Source organism: Pangasianodon hypophthalmus, chromosome 13 (assembly GCF_027358585.1).
Source record: "Pangasianodon hypophthalmus isolate fPanHyp1 chromosome 13, fPanHyp1.pri, whole genome shotgun sequence".
Classification (NCBI taxonomy): Eukaryota; Metazoa; Chordata; class Actinopteri; order Siluriformes; family Pangasiidae; genus Pangasianodon; species Pangasianodon hypophthalmus.
Window position 1 is genome coordinate 15,216,782 of NC_069722.1, and position 22,543 is coordinate 15,239,324.

General features: G+C 38.7%; 2 protein-coding genes across 9 annotated transcripts in view; one reads left to right on the forward strand and one right to left on the reverse strand.

The window, feature by feature from the left end:
* prkcab (protein kinase C, alpha, b) overlaps positions 1 to 12,963 on the reverse strand; it is a 151,956-nt gene extending 138,993 nt beyond the window's left edge. For both annotated transcript variants that reach the window (XM_034309830.2, XM_034309829.2), the window contains exons 1-2: positions 12,523 to 12,963; positions 10,695 to 10,726 (exon numbers count right to left, since the gene is read on the reverse strand). In XM_034309830.2, the coding sequence (XP_034165721.1) occupies positions 10,695 to 10,726; positions 12,523 to 12,689 (199 nt within the window). In that variant the 5' untranslated portion in view covers positions 12,690 to 12,963. The remainder of the gene's footprint in view (positions 1 to 10,694; positions 10,727 to 12,522) is intronic.
* A 4,799-nt stretch (positions 12,964 to 17,762) lies between these two features.
* Positions 17,763 to 22,543, forward strand: part of cep112 (centrosomal protein 112) — a 137,899-nt gene continuing 133,118 nt past the window's right edge. For 2 of the 7 annotated variants that reach the window (XM_026916234.3, XM_053239044.1), the window contains exons 1-4: positions 17,764 to 17,968; positions 19,740 to 19,845; positions 20,644 to 20,834; positions 22,248 to 22,396. In XM_026916234.3, coding sequence (XP_026772035.1) covers positions 17,906 to 17,968; positions 19,740 to 19,845; positions 20,644 to 20,834; positions 22,248 to 22,396 — 509 coding nt within the window. In that variant the 5' untranslated portion in view covers positions 17,764 to 17,905. The other 5 variants (XM_034310112.2, XM_053239046.1, XM_053239045.1 and 2 more) reach the window with 5 other exon arrangements.

The window sequence follows — 22,543 nt, forward strand, 5'->3', positions numbered from 1 at the left end:
TTTTATTTCCAAAATTTCCACTCACATAACACGGTTTTAATGACAACTGTCAATAGTTGTCAATAATGACAGCTCAAGTTGCCTTTATTTATACGCCTATATTTTTTGAGTTATTTAAGTGACCAGTCAAACAGATTAATAACTGGGCTTTATTCAAAGTTGAGTTATGCGCATTTAGTGAGCATTTAATACCGAAACTGTGCATACCAGTATGCGTGAGCGTTACATGCATGGGGCAGAGTGTGACTAAAACAGAAGTGTGCTTCTGTTACATACAATTCTGATCTTGTATTTAAACCCATTTTTCCTGTGAGATATCAGCTTGAGTAAGAAGCAGTATTAAGTCTAGCACCACTGTCTGACAGATTGATGTAACCAATGATGCAAGCTAATATTAAATACATAAATATGACACTATTAATTAATTATTAGTACCATTCCTTCATAGCACTTTCCTTTACAGAATCTTAATTGGAGAAACTGCTTATCTTAAAGACCATTTTTATGGATAAATTTATGAACTACTCTTACTTAAAGTGAGTTGTAATTGTACTAGATGATTGCTTTTTCAGCTTATTCTTTAAAACAATGGCATTATTTTATTAATTGAACAACTCGAAATAGCAAATTAAAAGCTTGATAAAATAACTTACATCCCGCACACATATTATAATGTCATAACCTCAATTTAGTAGCTCATTCTTCTCGTTCATATATTATCATATTAGTCATTTTATTTTTCATTTTTAAGTAGACACTTGCTTTTATGTTACATATTATATCATATAAGAAAAAACCACTATCTGCTTCTTCAGTCCACATTATAAGGCAGTGACCTTACCATACATTAAAGGCAGTGATCTAGACATTGTTGAAAATTCAGATTGTTAAATGGACAGCCCATTCTGTCCATTTAACTTAAGCATGTGCATAACCCAACTCTGAATATGAGTAACTTTCCTATGTAAATACTGACCTAACTTTTGGATATAAGTCACTAACTCTGGATACAGCCCTATAAAAAACTTGTGGATCCATTTGCTATGCACCACAAACCCAAGTAGTCCCCAGTCCCCACTTTGAGAACCATGGATTAGCAGGAGATAAATCTACAGTAAAAGGAGTCGAGTTTTGATGTTTGACACGAAAAGGGATATTATCTATCCTTCACGAGAAAATCGAAGCTGATAAGAGTTGATAGTCTTTGCTCATCTGTGACTATCATTAGGACTGGATGATAAACCATAAATGACTCACTATCATAATTTTAGTCATGCAATTAGCAAATCCCCAAATGCCACATTAAATGTGATTCATTCAGCATAATCACGCAATTTCCACTAAACGTACTGGAAGTGCGCTGACCAAACTGTTCCTCTGAGCTGTAACAATGCAAGCAACGAAAATCTTCTGTCCTATTTAAAACTGAGCCACAGATGTACTTGATTTTTTAATAAGCATTTCAAGTGAACTGAATGAGTAACACAACTAATGACCAAAAAGTGTTCATTAACCAAATCTGGAACAATTATGAGCCCACGCTTACTATCGTTACATAATGCCAATAGATAATAATTAAGAAATGTTTTTAAATATTATTTAATACTTTTAATATTTTAAGTATTTTTAATAATTCTTAATAACTTTAACAGAAATTCTGTCTCAAACAGACTACAGTAAAATGAGGAAAGTGATAACTGTACACAAGACAAGACTACTACTTAGGTATAAGACATTTTCCAGAGGTTGAATATATGGGAAACATTGAAGCCAGTGCTGATGTGAGGCAGCTGGATCACTGTTCTGTGGCACTGCTCACTTTCAGACAAAACATCCACTCCTGCTTTCCTCTACTCGCCAGCCAACCCTATTTGTAGATGATCTGTTTATTCCGGCCCTGTCAGTGCTCCTCGCACAGAATTAGAGACACCCTACAGCCTCCCCCCTTCTCCCATATCCACCATTAACCTTTGGATTTTCCTTGTCCACCTCTCTAGTTCTCATTTGCACTTATTTTAGACCTTCGTAAGTAGCCCCTATATCACGTGGTATGTTGTATTACAAGATATTTTGTCGAAATTTATACAGACGCTGACCAGAACTCTTTTTCTCTCTCATTAACAAAGCAAAAACAACAATGCTTTTTTGTTCTCCACGAGGAATGACCAGTTTTGGTCTGAGTCCATGACTTCAAAGGCAAAAAGAAAAATGTAGAGGCAGGAGGCTCTAATTCATGTTCTGCCTACTCTAAAGCAGTACAAAAGCATATTTTCCTCCACTGACAGAGAGCAGTCAGGGCTCCAGAATTAATGACAGTGATGTTAATGCTGGACACCCTGAGAACAGAAGCTAAGGCACTAAGCACTACCAAATTTGGAAAGAGAATGGTGTCCGCTCTAAAAGAGTTGTCCATCCTGCTATGATTTGCTCAGGTTTATGGAACTACTGGTATTATGGAACTACTGGTATGTTTTTCTTACACTTGGGAATACTGGGGGAATACTGTACTCTCACACTTTTCTTATTTGATCAGATTTTCAGGTAAATTGAATAATGCTGTACTTTCCCCCAGACCGTCTTCTTGGGTGCCAGGAGGTATGCATATCATAGTTATCATATATCACTTTCCTAACATACCCTAACACCAATATAAGCTATAATATTAATGTATTAATTATTTATTAACATAAAAGAAAATCTTTAAAGATTCAGCATCTCACTAACCATGCTGGTAATTTCAGTTCAACCAAATATCAATTAGGGAAAAAATTTTAATTTTCTGATTCAGACAAGTATATTAAGAAAGCTATAAATGGTTTTGTATTGGATTCATGTTCATATCTTTTATTACTTTACAAAGGGCCAATATGTTTTCTTTTTACTTAAACAAGCAAAAATATCCAATATTTAATTTCCATCAACAACAGACTACACTAAAATCAGCAATGCAATGAACTCCTCCATTTCTAAATAAATTCTAAATATGCTCCTCTAAAGCTTGACCATTGTAGTGAGAATATACACTAAAAAAAAAAAAAAAAAAAAAAAGCTCCTCAAGACATGGGGTCACATGGCTCACAATGAACTGCTGATTGAACTGGATAGACAACACCAAAACACTTTTCAAGAAATGCTAGAGCAGGCTGTTTTTCCTAAGAAAGCTCAGGTCCTTCAGTGTGTGCAGCAGACTACTGGGGCTGTTCTATCAGTTCATTGTGGCCAGTATTTTTTTCTATGGTGTGGTCTGTTGGGGGAGCAGCAAAACAACTCAATACATCTCAATAAGCTGATCAGAAAGGCCAACTCCATCACAGGCCTGACATTAGTCTCATTGGAAACAATTACAGAGGAGAGGATGGTAACAAACCTGGAGAACATCATGAACAGTCATGCCCATCCTCACCATGGCACTTTTTCCAGGAGCACATTTAGCCCTAGGCTCATACCACCAAGGTGTTCAAGGAAGTGCTATTGGGGGTCATTTCTACCAGCTGCCATCATGCTTCACAACTCCTCCCAGCGGGACGCACCCTTAGTTTGTCAGAATGAATGAACCATTGGACATAATTTATTCATATACACACCTACACTGCACACATGGATCACCACCACTTGGTTGTTGTGAATGTCTGCTGTTGCTGTTGATTTTTTTTTATGTAAAAAATGAAATCAAGATAAATCATGTCCGACTTTTTTATACCCTCAATGTGAAAGTACAACATATATAAATTAAGTGAAAAACAATCAGAAATATTTTAAGGAAAAATATGAAAAATAAAAAGTTTTAAAAAATAAAAAACAATAACCTGGTTGCATAAGTTGCCCCTTTTATAACTGGTTGCCCCTTTTATAACTGGGGGTGTGGCTGTGTTTAGAATGAACCGATTACATTCAATCTCATGTTCAAACGTAATTATCATACAGCTGTCATCAGTGAAATTATTCTGATTAGCTCCAAAAAAAAAAACAGCTGTTTCTGTAGGATTTTCTTGACGTCTTCTTGGTTTCATCTGACTGCTGAAGCCATGGTCCACAAAGAGCTTACAAAGCATATACAGGGTCTCACTGTCAAAAGGTATTGATCAGAAGAGGGGTATAAAAGAATTTGCAAAACATTAGATGTACCATGGAACACCGTGAAGGCCATCATCAACAAATAGAGAAAATGGGGCACCACAGTGACATTACCAAGCTCAGGACGTCCCTCCAAAATTTACAAAAGGACAAGACAAAAAATTACCAGGGAGGCTGCCAAGAGACCTACGGCAACATTAAAGGAGCTGCAGGAATATCTGACAAGTACTGATTCCTCTCTGCATGTGACAGCAATCTCTCATATTCTTCACATGTCTGGGCTATGGGGTAGGGTGGCTAGACGGAAAACATTTCTCACAAAATACACCCAAGCTCCAAGCCAATCAAGCCAAACCACGTGGCAAAATGTGTTATGGTCTGATGAGACCAATTCCAAAAGGTATAATAGTTCCATAATTCCAAAAGGTATGTTGGGTACAAAAAAAAAAAAAAAAAAGCACAGCACCAAAAGAACACAATCAAGCATGGTGGTGGCAGCATCATGCTTTAGGGCTGCTTTTCTTCAGCCAGGGGCTTTTATCAAGGTGGAAGGAATCATGAATAGCTACAAATACCGATATACATAATCGATTTTAGTGCAAAACATTCAGGTGTTTGCTAGTAAGCTGAAGATAAAAAATAATTTCACCTTTCAGCATGACTGTCACCAAAAGCTTACATCCAAGATCAATGTTTTTGAATGACTTTGCCAGAGCCTAGACCTGTATCCAAATAAAAATCCTTGGGCTGACTTGAAGTGGGCTGTGCACAGGAGACACCCTCACAATTTGATGGAGCTAGAATGGTTTTGCAAGAAACAGTGGGAAAATATTACCCCAATATTAAGTCAAGATGTGCCAAACTGCTTGACTCTTACCCAAAAAGATTGAATGCTGCGATAAAATTTAAAGGTGCTTCAACTAAGTATTAGTTTAGGGATGTGCACACTTATGCAACCAGGTTATTGTAAATTTTTTATTTTTCATTTCTTTCCCCTAAAATGATTCTTAATTTTTTTCACTTTAAGTTATAGGTTGCAATTTCACAGTAAAGGTAGAAAAGGTTCTGACATGATTTATCTTGCTTTCATTTTTTACTTCACAAAAACCTGCCATTTTAACAGGGGTGTGTAAACTTTTTATATCCATTGTACATTTTAGTCTTGATCAAGCCACACTTATTTCTGGATAAGGTCATTCAAAAGGTCATCCGTTACAGCTACACACACATACACACAAACACAAACTCACATGCCAAAAAAGCACTAAAGAATCAACATGCTTGGTCATAGGGCACATACACATACACAAACAAGCCTACACTCTCTTTGACCTAGAAATGTGGAGGTGGTTGTAAAAGGTGAACAGAGCAAACACACACAGTACCAGTTTCATAACACTCAAGGTCACTGCTTCCAAAGCTTGAAAGCTCTCCACTTCTTTTACACTGCTCTAGGGTCCACCAAGTACACTCATACCCGCGGATTATGCACCCCTACTTCACCTGCTTCTAATGGCAGGACCTTTAATGAGTTCCAAGTCAGACTAAAGTGTAACTGATGGTGATGAATCACTGAGGCCCTGCCTCATTACCCTTTCTTAGAGGCAGATACTATCACATGGGTCTTCACTCTAACTGTTACACACAGGAGCCTCAATAATGCTTAAGTGAACTAAAGGGCCAAAGGTCCTAGAGCCATTCAATCTTTCGATTTCCACTTTTTTTTTTAAACCTATTTTTACTCACATAAAGACTTGTCGTCGATATGTTTACATGTATGTTTACGTGTGGTAAAAACGTTTTCTATACATCATATATAAATCACACATACATGTAATGAAAAAAAAATGCCCTTGACAGATGCCTAAGAAATTCAAGAGATGCCTCTCTGCAAATGTTGTCACTTTCTGAACTTCCATTTACATTTAACATCCATTTAGAGGGTTTTTCATTATTTGATGTCCAACCACCAGTCACACCTGATTTGATGCCAGTGCTAATAATCTCAGCAGGGTACAGATCATAAATTCATTAGCTAGCCAACCAAGCAAATAAAAACTCCAATGTGCTGCCCAGTCCTATGTTTTGGTTTCCTGGAATTCTAACTAACGTGGCTAAAAAGTGTTAGCTAACATAACATAACAACGTATAGCAAGCTATCTAGTGAAGTGCATTAATATAGACTAAGATAAACAAACACATATGTGATTATCATCCTTTGCTAAGAAAGTTTCTAAAGCAACACATTGTGTTTGTTCTCTTGTCAGCAAGTCAGCAAGTTTTCGCCTATGTGACATAGTGTACTGTCCTCAGATCGTATGTGATAGATATTATTCAAGTTTGGCTAGCATTTTTATTTTTTTCGATTAGCTTAACCACAAGGTGATGGTTACTTACCGCAGAGGAGTTACACGGCAGTTTGGCGTCAAACTTTATTTCACTCGGTTTCGTCAGTTTTTCCACATAACTGCGTGTTCCTGGTTCAGAAAGCATCTTTTATTGTGCATGGATGCTAATTAATCCACCTCAGCTGATGTGTGTGGTGCAGCTGGTGGTGGAATTCAGAAGCAAACCTACACGCCCACCAGGCAACAAAAAACCTAATAACTAATGTCTGTACATAATTCTGAGAACTTCGTAATGCATTTGCAGTGTTTACTCAAACCAAAGACCCCAAAGTCTTCAAGAAGTCCATTCATTCATCTTCCTCATCTCAGTTCTCTACTGAATCCAAGAACATGCACTCACTGCCTGGTCCTCCTGTCAACTCTCCCACACTTTCCTTCTCTCACAGCCTACCACCCATCAGTAGTACCATCTGTAAGCTCCATCTCCATCAATACTCACATCTTCTTAGTAGTCAAGCCGATTGTCTGCAAGCTTCTGTTGCAAAATTATGTAAAGCAGGCATGATGGCAGCAGGTTTTTAAGACATGTCCTATGTTCACATGTCTCAGGCAACATAACATGCATTCATAACATAAAACACAGCAGTGGATCAGATCAGATGAAATACATTAAATCAGATATGATACTTATCCAGTGTTTCAGGTCAATTTTGGCCCTGATATTGACTCAGTATTGGACACACCCCTTCAACCTTAGAAACAAAATGTTTTCTTAGGAAATCTTTAAATAAATATGGGTTTTTAGCTTCTGAAAATGGTTTTATTGGAAACATCTTTGATTGACCCTGTTTTACTGCTCTGCATAGATCCGAATAAGCTTTAAGATTTGTGTGTATACTCAATAATGCATTATTAAAAGTTCAGCTCAGAAGTTCTTAAACTCCTGAGCTGCCGGTGATCCAGACCTCCCCCCCTTCACTCTGGACCTGTCCACCGGCAATGCTTCATACTGCCACGAAAATGCTTCAGCTGTTTTCCATGGACTACACCAACACACATTGTACTCACACACACGCGCGCACTACAGTGTAAACCCATATGAGGATGGGTTCTCTGTTGAGCCTGGTTCCTCTCAAGGTTTCTTCCTATCACCATCTCAGGGAGTTTTTCCTTGCCACCGTCGCCCTGCTTGCTCATCAGAGACGGCATACACACTTCACTTTACTTTTGTTTGTGTAAAGCTGCTTTGAGACAATGACCTTTGTAAAAAGCGCTATACAAATAAAAATGAATTGAATTGAATTATTAAAAGTGAGATTTTTTTTTTTTGATAAATTCTCACATGAACTTGAGATATATGAGAACATCATGTTTTCACACCTCTTTCCTTGCTTTTTTTTTTTTTTTTTTTTTAATTCTGAGACTATATCTTTCATTCAAAAGTTAACACTGCTCCAGTGTTAATTGTGTCTCATGTATCAATCTTTTAGTAAAGTTGAGCAGAAATGAAGTAATTAACCTAAACTACTGAACTAAGAATTTCCCACTAGACTTCAAGTAACTTTTGTAACTTCATACTCATGTGCATTTGTTGAAAAATTCCAATCACCTGCAAAATCTGTTCAAGACGTAACTGATTTAGATTCAGAGATGTCCACAACTCCATAAAAGGTAATGTACACAGAGAGCTGAAAACGACAAAATGATGACTAAGCGGTGAAAGGGCACCTCCTAGGCATAAAATGCCCTTTATTTTCCAGTAATGCAGCTCATCCATTGCAGAGCATCAGCAACCACTATCCCTTCCTCAGTTACTGTACAGAGCATTTGTTTTGTCCTACACTTATGACTGGTATGATTTGTCGTAATTTATTATTGCCTTCTTATAAGTCATTAACATAAAATGACATTATCTGTATATAAAATTGCAGGAACTCATCACTAATTATATGATTATATAATTGGAGGTTCACATTAATGAGTCTCCTTATACATAAATTACACAAACTCAGTAGCTCTCGTAGCTGAATGTTTTTCTGAACTAACTGGATTGTAAAGAATACCAAATTTCACGTATAAATGGTCCTGAGAATGATTTACAAATAAATCTGTTTGTATCCATTGTGATAAACGAGGCCCGTCATCTCATGATTAATATTTGTGTAATTAGTATAGTCATTTATTTATTGTGTTATTGTAACTTCTGTTAATGAGGAATTTGACAAAGCTGTAGTCATTTTAAAAATGGTTGTTGGTAGAGGACTCAGATGTTTGGACCACATTGTAAGTTTTTTTTTTTTCCTTTTCAGAAGAGTACCACGGGTGTGTGGGTGTGTGGCATTATTGCTGAAGGGAAGCTGTAGTGTTTGGTTTTGAGAGCTTTGTGTAGTGACTGAAATCCCATTTAATAAAGAGTCTTCCAGTAGGAATCTGACTTCAGGCACATCAGGGGCTTTTAACCAATTTATCTCCTATCTTGATGGCCATTTCTGCACTCACTGAAGATCCCACTGCACTGCACGCTGCTTCTAGAGACCTTGTCAAAACAGTGCTGGTTTAATGAGACGTACTGAGAGCAAAGTTTCTGAGATAGAGGGTAACTGCCTCCTGTTTTGCGTTGGAGCGGGCAGGTTAAGTATTACAAACATAAGTAGATGATAGGCACACACACACACACACACACAAATACACAGGCACACACGGCTTCATCTCTTATGGAAAATGAGCCAGGTGAGAGAGATAATCTGATTGGGAATTAACAAGCATTGATGCCTTTGCCATCTGTTGCTAGCTCAGTATCTAAGCATATTCCTTCTTTCTGGATCTGTTCAGTGTTATTGCCAAAAGCTAAATATCAGTGGATTTTCTGAGTAAATTGAGACAGTGCTTCTTCTTTTCTGACACAAATGAGACAAACTCTGAGCATTTCCATAATGAAATACACGTGCAACAATAATCATGTGTATGATCTTGGGTGAAAAATACAATACTGAGTGCATTAAAATCAATTATACGTATTTATACCTTCTTGATTCTGATTGGTCAGAGGTTTATACAGTATTAATGCATTCTAATATGTTATCATTTTTATAGTACCAGCTTACACAGGGACTTGCACGGTGAACGCTCCACATAAAAGAACTTTGAAAGGTATGTAATCATTGATATGGTGACGTTTTCTTGGAGGAGATGTTTATTTAGCATTTTGGAAAGTCTCCAGTGTCAGCGCTTTGTACCAGTTAAAGTTAAACCTGTAACTTACTGACACAAGAAAGTCTTAAGGACAGAGGGCTTTGTGGTTTCTCGGTAACATGACAACCTACATTTTTTTGACTTGTTAACTTCAAGAGAAAGAAAAAAAGAACAGAGAGGCTGGTGAGGCCATGAACATTTATAACTGTTATAAAGTAAGTGATAACAGGAACTAACTTGTTTTTGGGTGTTCCACGACATTAAACATAACTATAAATTAAAAAAGGAAGGTCATGGCATTCTTTATTTGATAAACAGATTAATCTTTGGCAAATTGCTCTGGGATAAGAGGAATAAAACATTTTGGAAAGTAATATACCATCCAAAAGTAATTACTGTTATTGGAAAGTAATTCACTTTGGGGTGATAATGGTGTATCACACCACCTCAGAACTGGGAAAAATTCACAAAATCAAGATCACTTGGCAAAAGACTATAAAGACAGATGTTCTATACATTAATGTCTTGTGACCATTTTGAAGCTAATACAAAAACACAAATTAGAGTCACACAAGTTTCAATTTCAAGCAAGATAAAAGTTCAAGCCTTCACTGGACATTCAGTGAACAAGAAAGAACATAACACTATTTATTCAAAGCATGAATTTATTACTACTGATGAAGGGTCCACTTTCCATGTTTATCTAACTTCTCACTTTTTTCACTCCAGAAGAGTTGCCATCCATCTAGCAGTGACACATTTGTACTTTTCACTCGGGCACTTTTGCAGGCGCAGCCAGGGCCTGGCAAGTGCAACAGTTTCCACATTACAGGGGAATAAATTTCCTTAATATGACATGATGCTTAAACAAATGAAGGTATTATAACCCCTTCATCTGCAACAGTGGCTCCATATTACTATTATTACAGGAAGGCAATAAAAGTGACGTCTGCTCATTTTATAACCACCGTTTTTTTCCACAGGCTAATCACACACCTGTTTACGGTACAGTATACTGGATATACTACTTTTAACATGCACACACAACACACACATACATACATACAATGCGCACATTACCTTGGCACTGGAATCCCTGCTTGCCAAATCCCCTGTTGATTTGAGAAAAGACACACACATATAAATAACTGTAGAACATATCAAATCAAAACAATAGTAGAATAGTACACACACAGGAATAATTAGCTCCAGACTTCCCACGGACATGTACACAAATCATTGTGCCCAAACACCATTCTGAACATATAAACATGCATATACATATACAATTTTACCAAAGAATACTTGCTGAAAATTGTTCTGACTGACATTCTTAGATACAGCTGTCAGGCCTAACTCTGTAGTAGAGTAGAAACATAGAAACTTTAACGCTTCCTTCAGACAAACATCCAAAGATCCCTAAATAATTATGACATAATGACTTAATTAATCTGTATTCTAAAAATATTTTTTTAAGAAATAAGTGCCCAGGCATTGAATAGTTGTTTAGAAATAACTGGATGGAGTTCCTATTTTTGTGAGGTGAAAAGAATTTGTAATATTAAACTAATTTAAATGTAAATCAAGGAAACTGTAGATTACATATACACAAAAATACACACTGATGGTACAAAAGATGTACTTATGGTGGTACCACTTCAACAAGAACTGTTTGCTACCTTTATTTCTGAGCGTGTACTTATTAAACATCATCACGCTCTTAGAAAAACAGTATTACACTGTACTTTTCCTTTCTCGTCCTGGTATTACCATCAAGGAGACAAGTTTTGTACCTTTAGTAGACTATATATCTTTTACCTACACAGGGTGCATGCAATGTAGCTGTAAATCTTTACTTTAAAGACTGTCCATTTATGATCCACATTTTTAGGTGAAAATACACACTAAAGGTACAAACGATGTACTTTTGATGGTACCACTTCAGCAACAAGGAAACATACAGTTTGCTACCTTTATTTCTGTGAGCGCATTTTTCACACTGCTGGGAAAAACAATTGTACTTCTCGCTCTGGTAGTACCTTCAAGGAGACAAGTTCTGTAACTTTAGTACACTATATATCTTTCACCTACACAGGGTGCATGTAATGTAGCTTTAAATCTTTAAAAACTGTCCATTCCTGTTTCTTAAAGGTACCCTGTATCCATGTTTCCAGGTGAAAATACACACTAAAGGTACAAAAGATGTACTCTTGGTCATACCACTTCAGCAACAAAGTACAGTTTGCTACCTTTATTTCTGAGAGTGTATTAAACATCATCACACTGTCTGGGAAAAAAAAAAAACTCATGTCCTTGTTGCTGTGGTGGTACCATCAAGGAGACATGTTTTGTACCTTTAGTGGGCTATGTACTGTATCTTCTACCTACACAGGATGCCTTTAATGTAACTTTAAAGCTTACTTTAAAAAACTGTCTATTTCTGTATCTTAAAGGTACACTGTATCCACGTTTCCAGGTGAAAGACACACTAAAGGTATAAAAGATGTACTCTTGGTGCTACCCCCAAAGCGACATGGAAAAGTAGTGTTGTTTATTTTTGTTTTTCTGAGACTGCAGATATGGGATCATATTTTCGCAAATCCCTTTTCTGTCTGTAATTTTACTCACGCACATTTACATTCAAGGGCAGTCCGATCAGTTTGCACTAAGCGCGCCTGGGTCTCATGTATAAAGCACGATGCATTGGTGCGCCTTGGTGCGTAATGGTGACAGCCAGGAGCCCGGGCGCGCGCTAAACTCAACACAGGTATTTATTTCACAAAGAAAGCGTTTCAGGGAGAAAGTTTATACCCGTGCCGACAATGGCACTGGTAAAGTTTCTACTGTTTTGCATAGAGAACGTTTCCCCGAACAGTGAGCTGCTCTTGCAAGGGCAGGTGCCTCTTACCAGATGAAGTCGGTGCAGTGGCTGCAAAATGTGGGCTGCTTGAAGAAGCGCGCGATGAACTTGTGGTTCTTTACTTCGTGCACGTTCTTCTGGCGCAGCGCGCCTTTGCGGGCGAACCGGTTCACGAGCGCAGCGGAAGAGTCGTGCATGTGGATAAGATCAGCCATAGCGGGACAGAGGAGTGCACTCTCCCGCCGTCTCTCTCTCTCTCTCTCTCTCTCCCTCTCCCTCTCTGTGACAGTGATCGTATGCACGCGGTAACCGGAGGACGCTTCGCTTGCTGTGTCTCTGTCCTCGCGTTTCCTCCGAGCGCTTCTTTGCTTCTTTCGCGTCTCTCAGTGACGTCAGTGGAGTTCAGTCAGCGGCGCGGCTCGGGGAAGGTCGCACAGCGCCGCCTGGTGGACGCAACGTGCAATAACCACTAGCGGCTAATACCGTCCACTTCACTTCCAGCCTACAGGTAAAATACCATCCACTCCACTTCACTTCCAGTCTACAGGTAAAATACCCTCCCCTTCACTTCCAGCCTACAGGTAAACTACACTCCACTTCACTTCCAGTCTACAGGTAAACTACCGTCCACTTCACTTCCAGCCTACAGGTAAACTACCGTCCACTTCACTTCCAGTCTACAGGTAAAATACCCTCCCCTTCACTTCCAGCCTACAGGTAAAATACCCTCCCCTTCACTTCCAGTCTACAGGTAAAATACCCTCCCCTTCACTTCCAGTCTACAGGTAAACTACCGTCCACTTCACTTCCAGTCTACAGGTAAAATACCCTCCCCTTCACTTCCAGTCTACAGGTAAAATACCCTCCCCTTCACTTCCAGTCTACAGGTAAACTACCGTCCACTTCACTTCCAGTCTACAGGTAAACTACCGTCCCCTTCACTTCCAGTCTACAGGTAAAATACCCTCCCCTTCACTTCCAGTCTACAGGTAAACTACCGTCCACTTCACTTCCAGCCTACAGGTAAACTACACTCCACTTCACTTCCAGTCTACAGGTAAAATACACTCCACTTCACTTCACTTCACTTCCAGTCTACTGGTAAAATACCGTCCACTTCACTTCCAGCCTACAGGTAAAATACCATCCACTCCACTTCACTTCCAGTCTACAGGTAAAATACCCTCCCCTTCACTTCCAGCCTACAGGTAAACTACACTCCACTTCACTTCCAGTCTACAGGTAAACTACCGTCCACTTCACTTCCAGCCTACAGGTAAACTACCGTCCACTTCACTTCCAGTCTACAGGTAAAATACCCTCCCCTTCACTTCCAGTCTACAGGTAAAATACCCTCCCCTTCACTTCCAGTCTACAGGTAAAATACCCTCCCCTTCACTTCCAGTCTACAGGTAAACTACCGTCCACTTCACTTCCAGTCTACAGGTAAACTACCGTCCCCTTCACTTCCAGTCTACAGGTAAAATACCCTCCCCTTCACTTCCAGTCTACAGGTAAACTACCGTCCACTTCACTTCCAGCCTACAGGTAAACTACACTCCACTTCACTTCCAGCCTACAGGTAAACTACACTCCACTTCACTTCCAGTCTACAGGTAAACTACACTCCACTTCACTTCCAGTCTACAGGTAAACTACCGTCCACTTCACTTCCAGTCTACAGGTAAAATACCCTCCCCTTCACTTCCAGTCTACAGGTAAAATACCCTCCCCTTCACTTCCAGTCTACAGGTAAACTACCGTCCACTTCACTTCCAGTCTACAGGTAAACTACCGTCCCCTTCACTTCCAGTCTACAGGTAAAATACCCTCCCCTTCACTTCCAGTCTACAGGTAAACTACCGTCCACTTCACTTCCAGCCTACAGGTAAACTACACTCCACTTCACTTCCAGTCTACAGGTAAAATACACTCCACTTCACTTCACTTCCAGTCTACTGGTAAAATACCGTCCACTTCACTTCCAGTCTACAGGTAAACTACCGTCCACTTCACTTCCAGCCTACAGGTAAAATACCGTCCACTTCACTTCCAGTCTACAGGTAAAATACCCTCCACTTCACTTCCAGCCTCCAGGTAAAATACCCTCCCCTTCACTTCCAGTCTACAGGTAAAATACCCTCCCCTTCACTTCCAGTCTACAGGTAAACTACCGTCCACTTCACTTCCAGCCTACAGGTAAAATACCCTCCACTTCACTTCCAGTCTACAGGTAAAATACCCTCCCCTTCACTTCCAGTCTACAGGTAAAATACCCTCCCCTTCACTTCCAGTCTACAGGTAAAATACCGTCCACTTCACTTCCAGCCTACAGGTAAAATACCGTCCACTTCACTTCCAGCCTCCAGGTAAACTACCCTCCACTTCACTTCCAGCCTACAGGTAAAATACCGTCCACTTCACTTCCAGCCTCCAGGTAAACTACCCTCCACTTCACTTCCAGCCTACAGGTAAACTACCCTCCCCTTCACTTCCAGTCTACAGGTAAACTACCGTCCCCTTCACTTCCAGTCTACAGGTAAAATACCCTCCCCTTCACTTCCAGTCTACAGGTAAACTACCGTCCACTTCACTTCCAGCCTACAGGTAAACTACCCTCCCCTTCACTTCCAGTCTACAGGTAAACTACCCTCCACTTCACTTCCAGTCTACAGGTAAAATACCCTCCCCTTCACTTCCAGTCTACAGGTAAAATACCATCCCCTTCACTTCCAGTCTACAGGTAAAATACCCTCCCCTTCACTTCCAGTCTACAGGTAAAATACCATCCCCTTCACTTCCAGTCTACAGGTAAAATACCCTCCCCTTCACTTCCAGTCTACAGGTAAAATACCCTCCCCTTCACTTCCAGTCTACAGGTAAACTACCGTCCACTTCACTTCCAGCCTCCAGGTAAAATACCGTCCACTTCACTTCCAGTCTACAGGTAAAATACCCTCCCCTTCACTTCCAGTCTACAGGTAAAATACCCTCCCCTTCACTTCCAGTCTACAGGTAAAATACCCTCCCCTTCACTTCCAGTCTACAGGTAAACTACCGTCCACTTCACTTCCAGTCTACAGGTAAAATACCCTCCCCTTCACTTCCAGTCTACAGGTAAACTACCGTCCACTTCACTTCCAGCCTACAGGTAAAATACCGTCCACTTCACTTCCAGTCTACAGGTAAACTACCGTCCACTTCACTTCCAGTCTACAGGTAAACTACCGTCCACTTCACTTCCAGCCTACAGGTAAAATACCCTCCCCTTCACTTCCAGTCTACAGGTAAAATACCATCCCCTTCACTTCCAGCCTACAGGTAAACTACCGTCCACTTCACTTCCAGCCTACAGGTAAACTACCCTCCACTTCACTTCCAGCCTACAAGTAAACTACCCTCCCCTTCACTTCCAGTCTACAGGTAAAATACCCTCCCCTTCACTTCCAGTCTACAGGTAAAATACCCTCCCCTTCACTTCCAGTCTACAGGTAAAATACCATCCCCTTCACTTCCAGTCTACAGGTAAACTACCCTCCCCTTCACTTCCAGCCTACTGGTAAAATACACTCCACTTCACTTCACTTCCAGTCTACAGGTAAAATACACTCCACTTCACTTCACTTCACTTCCAGCCTACAGGTAAAATACCATCCACTTCACTTCCAAGCTCCTGGAGACAGGTAACACAACACTAACAGGGATGGAGGAAGTTCAGGGAAACTGTAAAAGTATGGGTTCTGTGTCAAAATCTTAAATAAAAGTAGAGGTATGGAGCCAAAATCTACTTGTGAAAGTCAGAAAATATCTACATTTATACGTACTCAAGTATTCTAGAGTAAAATGTAGAAATGTGTAAGGGATGAAAAGACCTGGCTATAAGATCGTCATTCCCGAACGCTGCTTAGTGAGCTAGTTCACTAAGCAGTCAGTCAGGAGGAAAATATCATGCTAACTCAGACAGTTCTAGACATGTGGCTTGCTGGTTAGCTAATATTTAATAGCCCTGTTAACAAATAAATAACAAAGGCATATGAGCAACAAAAGCAAAAACTAGCTAGCGAATTTAACACGCTTTTTACAGAATTTAACAGGGAGCTAATTTAACTAGCTTAATTACAAAACTTAACTAGCTAACTAAATTAAGTAGCTAATTTACAAAACTACCTAAATAAATTAAGTAGCTAATTTACAAAACTACCTAAATAAATTAAGTAGCTAAACAAAAACTTACAAAACTAGCTAGTTTAACTAACTAGCTAGTTAATTTAACTAGCTAAATTACAAAACCTAACTAGCTAATTTAACAAACTTGTTGAAGTTTAAAGGTAAAGGTGAAATCTCATCCTAAATGTGTAACTCCAGCTAAAGATATCTTTCTAAGGAGAACAAATAGAGAGAAAAAAAAAAAAACAAAGCAAAATATCTCAGAACATTTGAAATTTGTAACGAGACAAAATGTAAAAGGAGTAAAAGGTGACTCTCTCTCTCTCTCTCTCTCTCTCTTTGAAATTGACTTAAAAACCACAAGTATTCAATTCCAGTTAATACTTGAGTAAAGTATTTGTAACCTGTGATCTGTGCCGCTGGTTGTAAAATTGGATTTTGGATATTTGAACTTTTTTCATTATTTATTTTACCTTAAAACATATGCTTATATTTTGTTATATTATTTTGACATTTTTATAAATGCATGTTTGTTTTGGAGAATTACAAACACAGCAGCAACGACCGCCAGGTGTTGCACTGTTGCTAGGAGATAACAACCGCTTTCTGAAGTGCCGTGAAGCCGGAAACAGCATGAGTCTGACAAGGAGAAAAAAGGATTTCAAATTAAAATCCCAAATATCAAACGATATGTTAAATGACTTAAATACCAGATTATAATGAAACTTTAAAATTAGAAAGTAGAATTAAAATAGCTAGAATATTTGTAGTTTTATGCATTTTTACTGGAAAGGATTAAAAAAAAACTGCTGTGACATTTCATTGACAAAGTTGAAGATTAAAATTGGTTTAAATTGACAAAGTGAAGATTAAAATATAAACAAATATTGAAAGGAATAAAAAAAAGTTTATTTTATACTTTATTCAAAAGAGTGTTGGCAATATGTGTCTTTTTGTTATGCAGAAACATTAAATTTAATTATTTTTTTGTGATAATACGTAAATGAATCTGTTTCTTCTTCTTCTTGTTTTTATTCCATGTTAATAAAGTTTGACACACTTAACTTTTCATATTTATTTTTTTAGCAAACAGTGTGGTGTGTAGTTTTGATTAAAATTTGCTTGAAGTCTTCAATTTCATTTATTCATTCTGCTCCAGTAATTGTTTATCCAGATTGCAGTGGAGCTGAAACTTATCCAAGGAACATTTGGGCCTGAGGCAGGAAGTTACCTTGTATGGGATGCCAGTCCATCACAGGGCACCATGCACACACACGTTTACACCTGGGGCAAGACAGCAGAGAGTCCACCTACTGGCATGTTTCTGGTAGGTGCGAGGACACTGGAGCACTCACAAGAAACCCACATGGACACAGAGAAAACACTCAAAACTGACACAGACAAACCTGAGCTCAGGCTTGAAGCCGGGAAACCTGAAGCCTAGAGGCAGCAATGTTACCTGCTGCACTACAGAGCTACCTGAAACTGTGCTTTACATTTTTATTATCTCATTTACAAGCTAAATTTAAGCTGGTTAATTGACTAATAGCCTATTAATTGACATGGATAATTGACTACTAAAACCTTTATTGTTTTGCAGGCCAAATCAGGAGTCAAACAGTTTACTGGGTGAAATATGTTTGTGAGAGCTCCAGATACTCTAGCTGGTGCATTCTGAGAAGTCTCAGTGTTGCAAGCCCTTTTTCAGGAGAAAGTAGGCAAATAGACAAAGTTGCATGTTAATTGAATAATCATGATCTGCATATCAAAACGTGTTATATGAGGAAGACTTTGGGAAGACGTTCAGAATAGATAAAAATAAATTACTCATTTCTTATAGAAACAAATGTTTTTGGTAATGCCACCACAAACTATTTACATACTAAAAAAGTGCTATAATTCTGAGTGTAGGACAGTTAGCGTCTGCTCAAAAAGTTACTAGTCACCAAATCTAGTGGAAAAGTTGCTAATTTCGCAACAATGGGAAGTTACATTGCAGTAACAGATTCTTATTTTAATACAGGTGCACATTTAGACCCTATAATACAAACTTTTTCATTCATTCATTCACTCATCTTCATTACCCACTGAGGATAGGATGCCAGTCCCTCACAGGGCACCATGCACGCACACACACACACACACACACACACACACACACACACTTATTCACATCTAGCAGCAATTTAGCATAGGCAATCGACTACATGCATGTTTTGGACAGTGGGAGGAAACCGGATAACCCTGAGGAAACCCACGTTAACATCGGGAGAACATGTGAATTTCCACACAGACAGATCAGGATTGAACCAGGGACCCTGGAGCAGTGAGACAGTTACCCTTAGTGCAAACTTTCCAATAGAGGTTCATTGTTTTCTCCTTAAACACATGAATGATGATAAATCCTTTGTGATAATTTTCCAGAAGCTTACTGTAATTAATTTATCACTTATTATCTTGTTAATATAATATAATATAATATAATATAACATGGTGTTACATTTGATTTAATATTTTCTTATTCCTTTGTTAATAGTAAAGACTTTTGTTTGTGGCAGTGGTCTCCTGGCGGCCATTTTGTTTTGCGGTTACTGTGTTTGCCTTCACGCGCCCTGAGTTTGAACCGTTTGGCAGCTCTGATTTATCAACAACTTGTTGCTGTTGAGCTCGGTAACTGTTCAACACGGTTTCCGTTTTGGTTTTTAGCTCTTACGTGGATGCAGAAATACAAACACAGAGTTTGGACATTGTGTGCTTTTTGTTATATCATATAGAATAATGTTTTCACATTGAGTGCAGTGACTTTGCTAGTGTTTTTAGTTGGTAACGGATGCAGCGAGTCACTTCACTGAGCTCCTGTCTGTAGTGTGTGAGTTTAAATAGTGTTTAAGCCACTGTTTAAGTGGTTTAAATGACTATTTAGTTATTATATATTTAACTTTAAGAGAGAAACTAGCTAAGTGACACAGCTAGCTTAATCCTACCTTTTAAGAATCCATGTCAAATCAGCTGTCATATCATTTCCCTTTAGTGCAGGAGTAACTTGGGTACATTTTCTTTAGAAATGTTTTTTCTTCTCCATCTGCTTTACTTTGCAGGACATGATGAGTAGAGAAGAGGACTCTTTGGAGAAACTGGACTCTGAATTTGATCACTACTTAGTTGACATGAAACCCTTCGTGCTCAGGCTTCCAGACAAATCAGGTCAGTTTTACTAAACACTATGTTTTAGGTGTTTTCTCAAAGATCAGGACATTTTCATATTCAAACCAATAAACACTCACCATCCACTTTATTAGGAACACATGTACACCTGCACATTTATGCAGTTATCCAATCAGCCAATCATATGGCAGAAGCAGAGTGCATAAAATCATGCAGATATACAGGTCAAGAGCTTCAGTTAATGTTCACATCAAACATCAGAATGAAGTAAAAGTGTGATCTCTGTGACTTTAACCATGGCATGCTTGTTGATGCCACATGGGCTGGTTTGAGTATTTCAGAAACTGCTGATCTCCTGGGATTTTCACACACAACAGTCTCTAGAGTTTACACAGACTGCCAGTCTACACTTCGATCACATCTTGGTCGTTTTATTTCAAATCCATTGTGGTGGTGTATAAACGTCAAATCACAAAAACGCTGTCATTGTCCAGATACTTCCGGACCTGACTGTATGACATGATTGTGTCAAGTGAGCGGAGCTTAAACCTTCTTCTAAGTTGCAAACTTTCAGATAATGCAGTGGTTGCGAGTGGACAGATAGAGAAATGAGCATATCACTCCTGCATGTATGTTCTGTAGGTGAAGTTGACAGTTTATGAACACCGACATGGTGTTTAGTATCACTGTATCTGCTTACAGCCTGTTTACACCTGCTTACAGTACAGTGCAGTGAATTAGTTTAGTGATTAGTTCCATGAGAACATGTTAAAAGTTTTATTTATTTTCTTTCATCTGATATATTTCTTTCAAAAATATGTTTCTCCTCCAAACCAGAGCGTCAGCGTTGTGCTCTGTGGATTAAGAAGCTCTGTGATCCCGTGGCGTCCGGCTCTGGGCTGATGGGAAGGAAAAATCGCAACGCATACGCCAGGCTTCTTCTGCACATGCTCAGAAAAGGAGTCCTCGAGGGACCGTTTACCTACAGACCTGAAGCAGGAAGCCTCAAAACTTTACCAACATACATGGTAATTTTTTTTTCCAACCAAGAAAATTCGGTTTAATTCTATTTAAAAATTTGTTTTTCTCCACAGAGGAAAACTGTAAAATGTAAACTGGGCCATGATTACTGTGGTGACCTCAAATGTGAAACTACAGGTAGATCGTTAGTAGCAAGTATCGCTATGTTCACTCCCTGTGTTCACATAGCGAGCTACAGAAGGACAGGGGACTATTCAGGTTTCATTTATGTGCACAGCGCTGCACGGAGCTGCAGTTTCTGCAACAAGCAACATTTGATTTGACATTCCTCAATTCTCTGTAAATTAGGTGTGACACTAAAAAGACAAACAGTTGACTAGAATGATTCCTCGCACCAATCCTATGGTGCGTTTGGTCCAACGTTTCTTCAGTTCACTCTCATCTTTAGTGTCTACTTGTTCAAATAGTTTAGTATACAGTACTGTGCAAAAGTCTTAGGCACATGCAAAGAAATGCTGCAGAGCAAAGATGTCTTCAAAAATAATGAAACTAAATGTTTCTACATTTAAAAAAATACTATAAAGAGCATTAAACAGTAATAAATGAAACAAAGTCGATATTTGGTGTGATGATCCTTCTCTTTTTTTTTAAAAAAAAAAAAAAAAAGAATAGTAGTCTCAGGTACAATGAGTGCAGTTTTATAAGGAAATGAGCTGTAAGTGTTACTGAGCATCTTGCAGAAGCAGCTACAGGTCTTCTGGAGACTTTGACTGTCACACTTGCTTCTTATTTTTGCAGCAAAACCCAGCAGGCTTCATTATGTTTTTTTGTCTGAAAAGTGTCTCTTATGTAATATGCTGCTTTCTTTACTGATATACAAACATTTTTCTGTAACATTTAATTTTGTGCTGGAAAACTAATGTTATAATTCTAAAATGTTTTTGTACTGAATCAATAATGTAGAAGACATAAAATAAAAATCTATAACAAAGTTTGTACTAAAAAAAATAGGGTGCCTACGACCTTTGCACAATACTGTATATAGTTTAGTTTGATGAACAAAAATAGATGCAAAACTTATAGCCATCATCTTCATCTTATTTAGTCATGTATGACCTCTCATTAAATATGTATAGAGACATTATGAAACATAAGAAAAATTAAGCTTGGAAGGAAGTTGCAGAGATCATTGGAGAGTGTTTATAGCCAGTTCAGTTTGCCTGCTTTGCTAATCTGCCAATAATCTAATCTGGGTTCGGGAGAAACGTTATTTCATCTCACCGTGTACCGCACACTGTGTATGGCAGTGATGACAATAAAGATCTACTCGACTTGACTTAACATATAAACCAAACAATCAGTTTACTCACTGATTAGTGCAGTATTTTATTTGTATTTAACTTGCTAGCTTTAGAAGCTTAAAGAAGCTTACTGATTTGAAATGTTGATTTCCTCACCAGTCAGTGTACTATGATGAGCCGCTGGCGTCCAGGTCTCGAGCACAGAGCTCCGCCATGCTGCCAGACTGGGTTTCTGGTGAACTGGATCGTGATGACATGTGGTCCGGTCTGCTGAAGGACTCCTCTCCACCTCACCCAAACTCAAACAGGTATGGCATTATTAACTACACCCAGCCTTGGCATTGTTTAGTCTCAGTATATTGACTATATTATATTTTGAATTTTGCCAAAAATTTGAATAATATTGTGAATAACGTACAGTACGGACTGGACTTTCCAAAGACTTAAAAAAACCA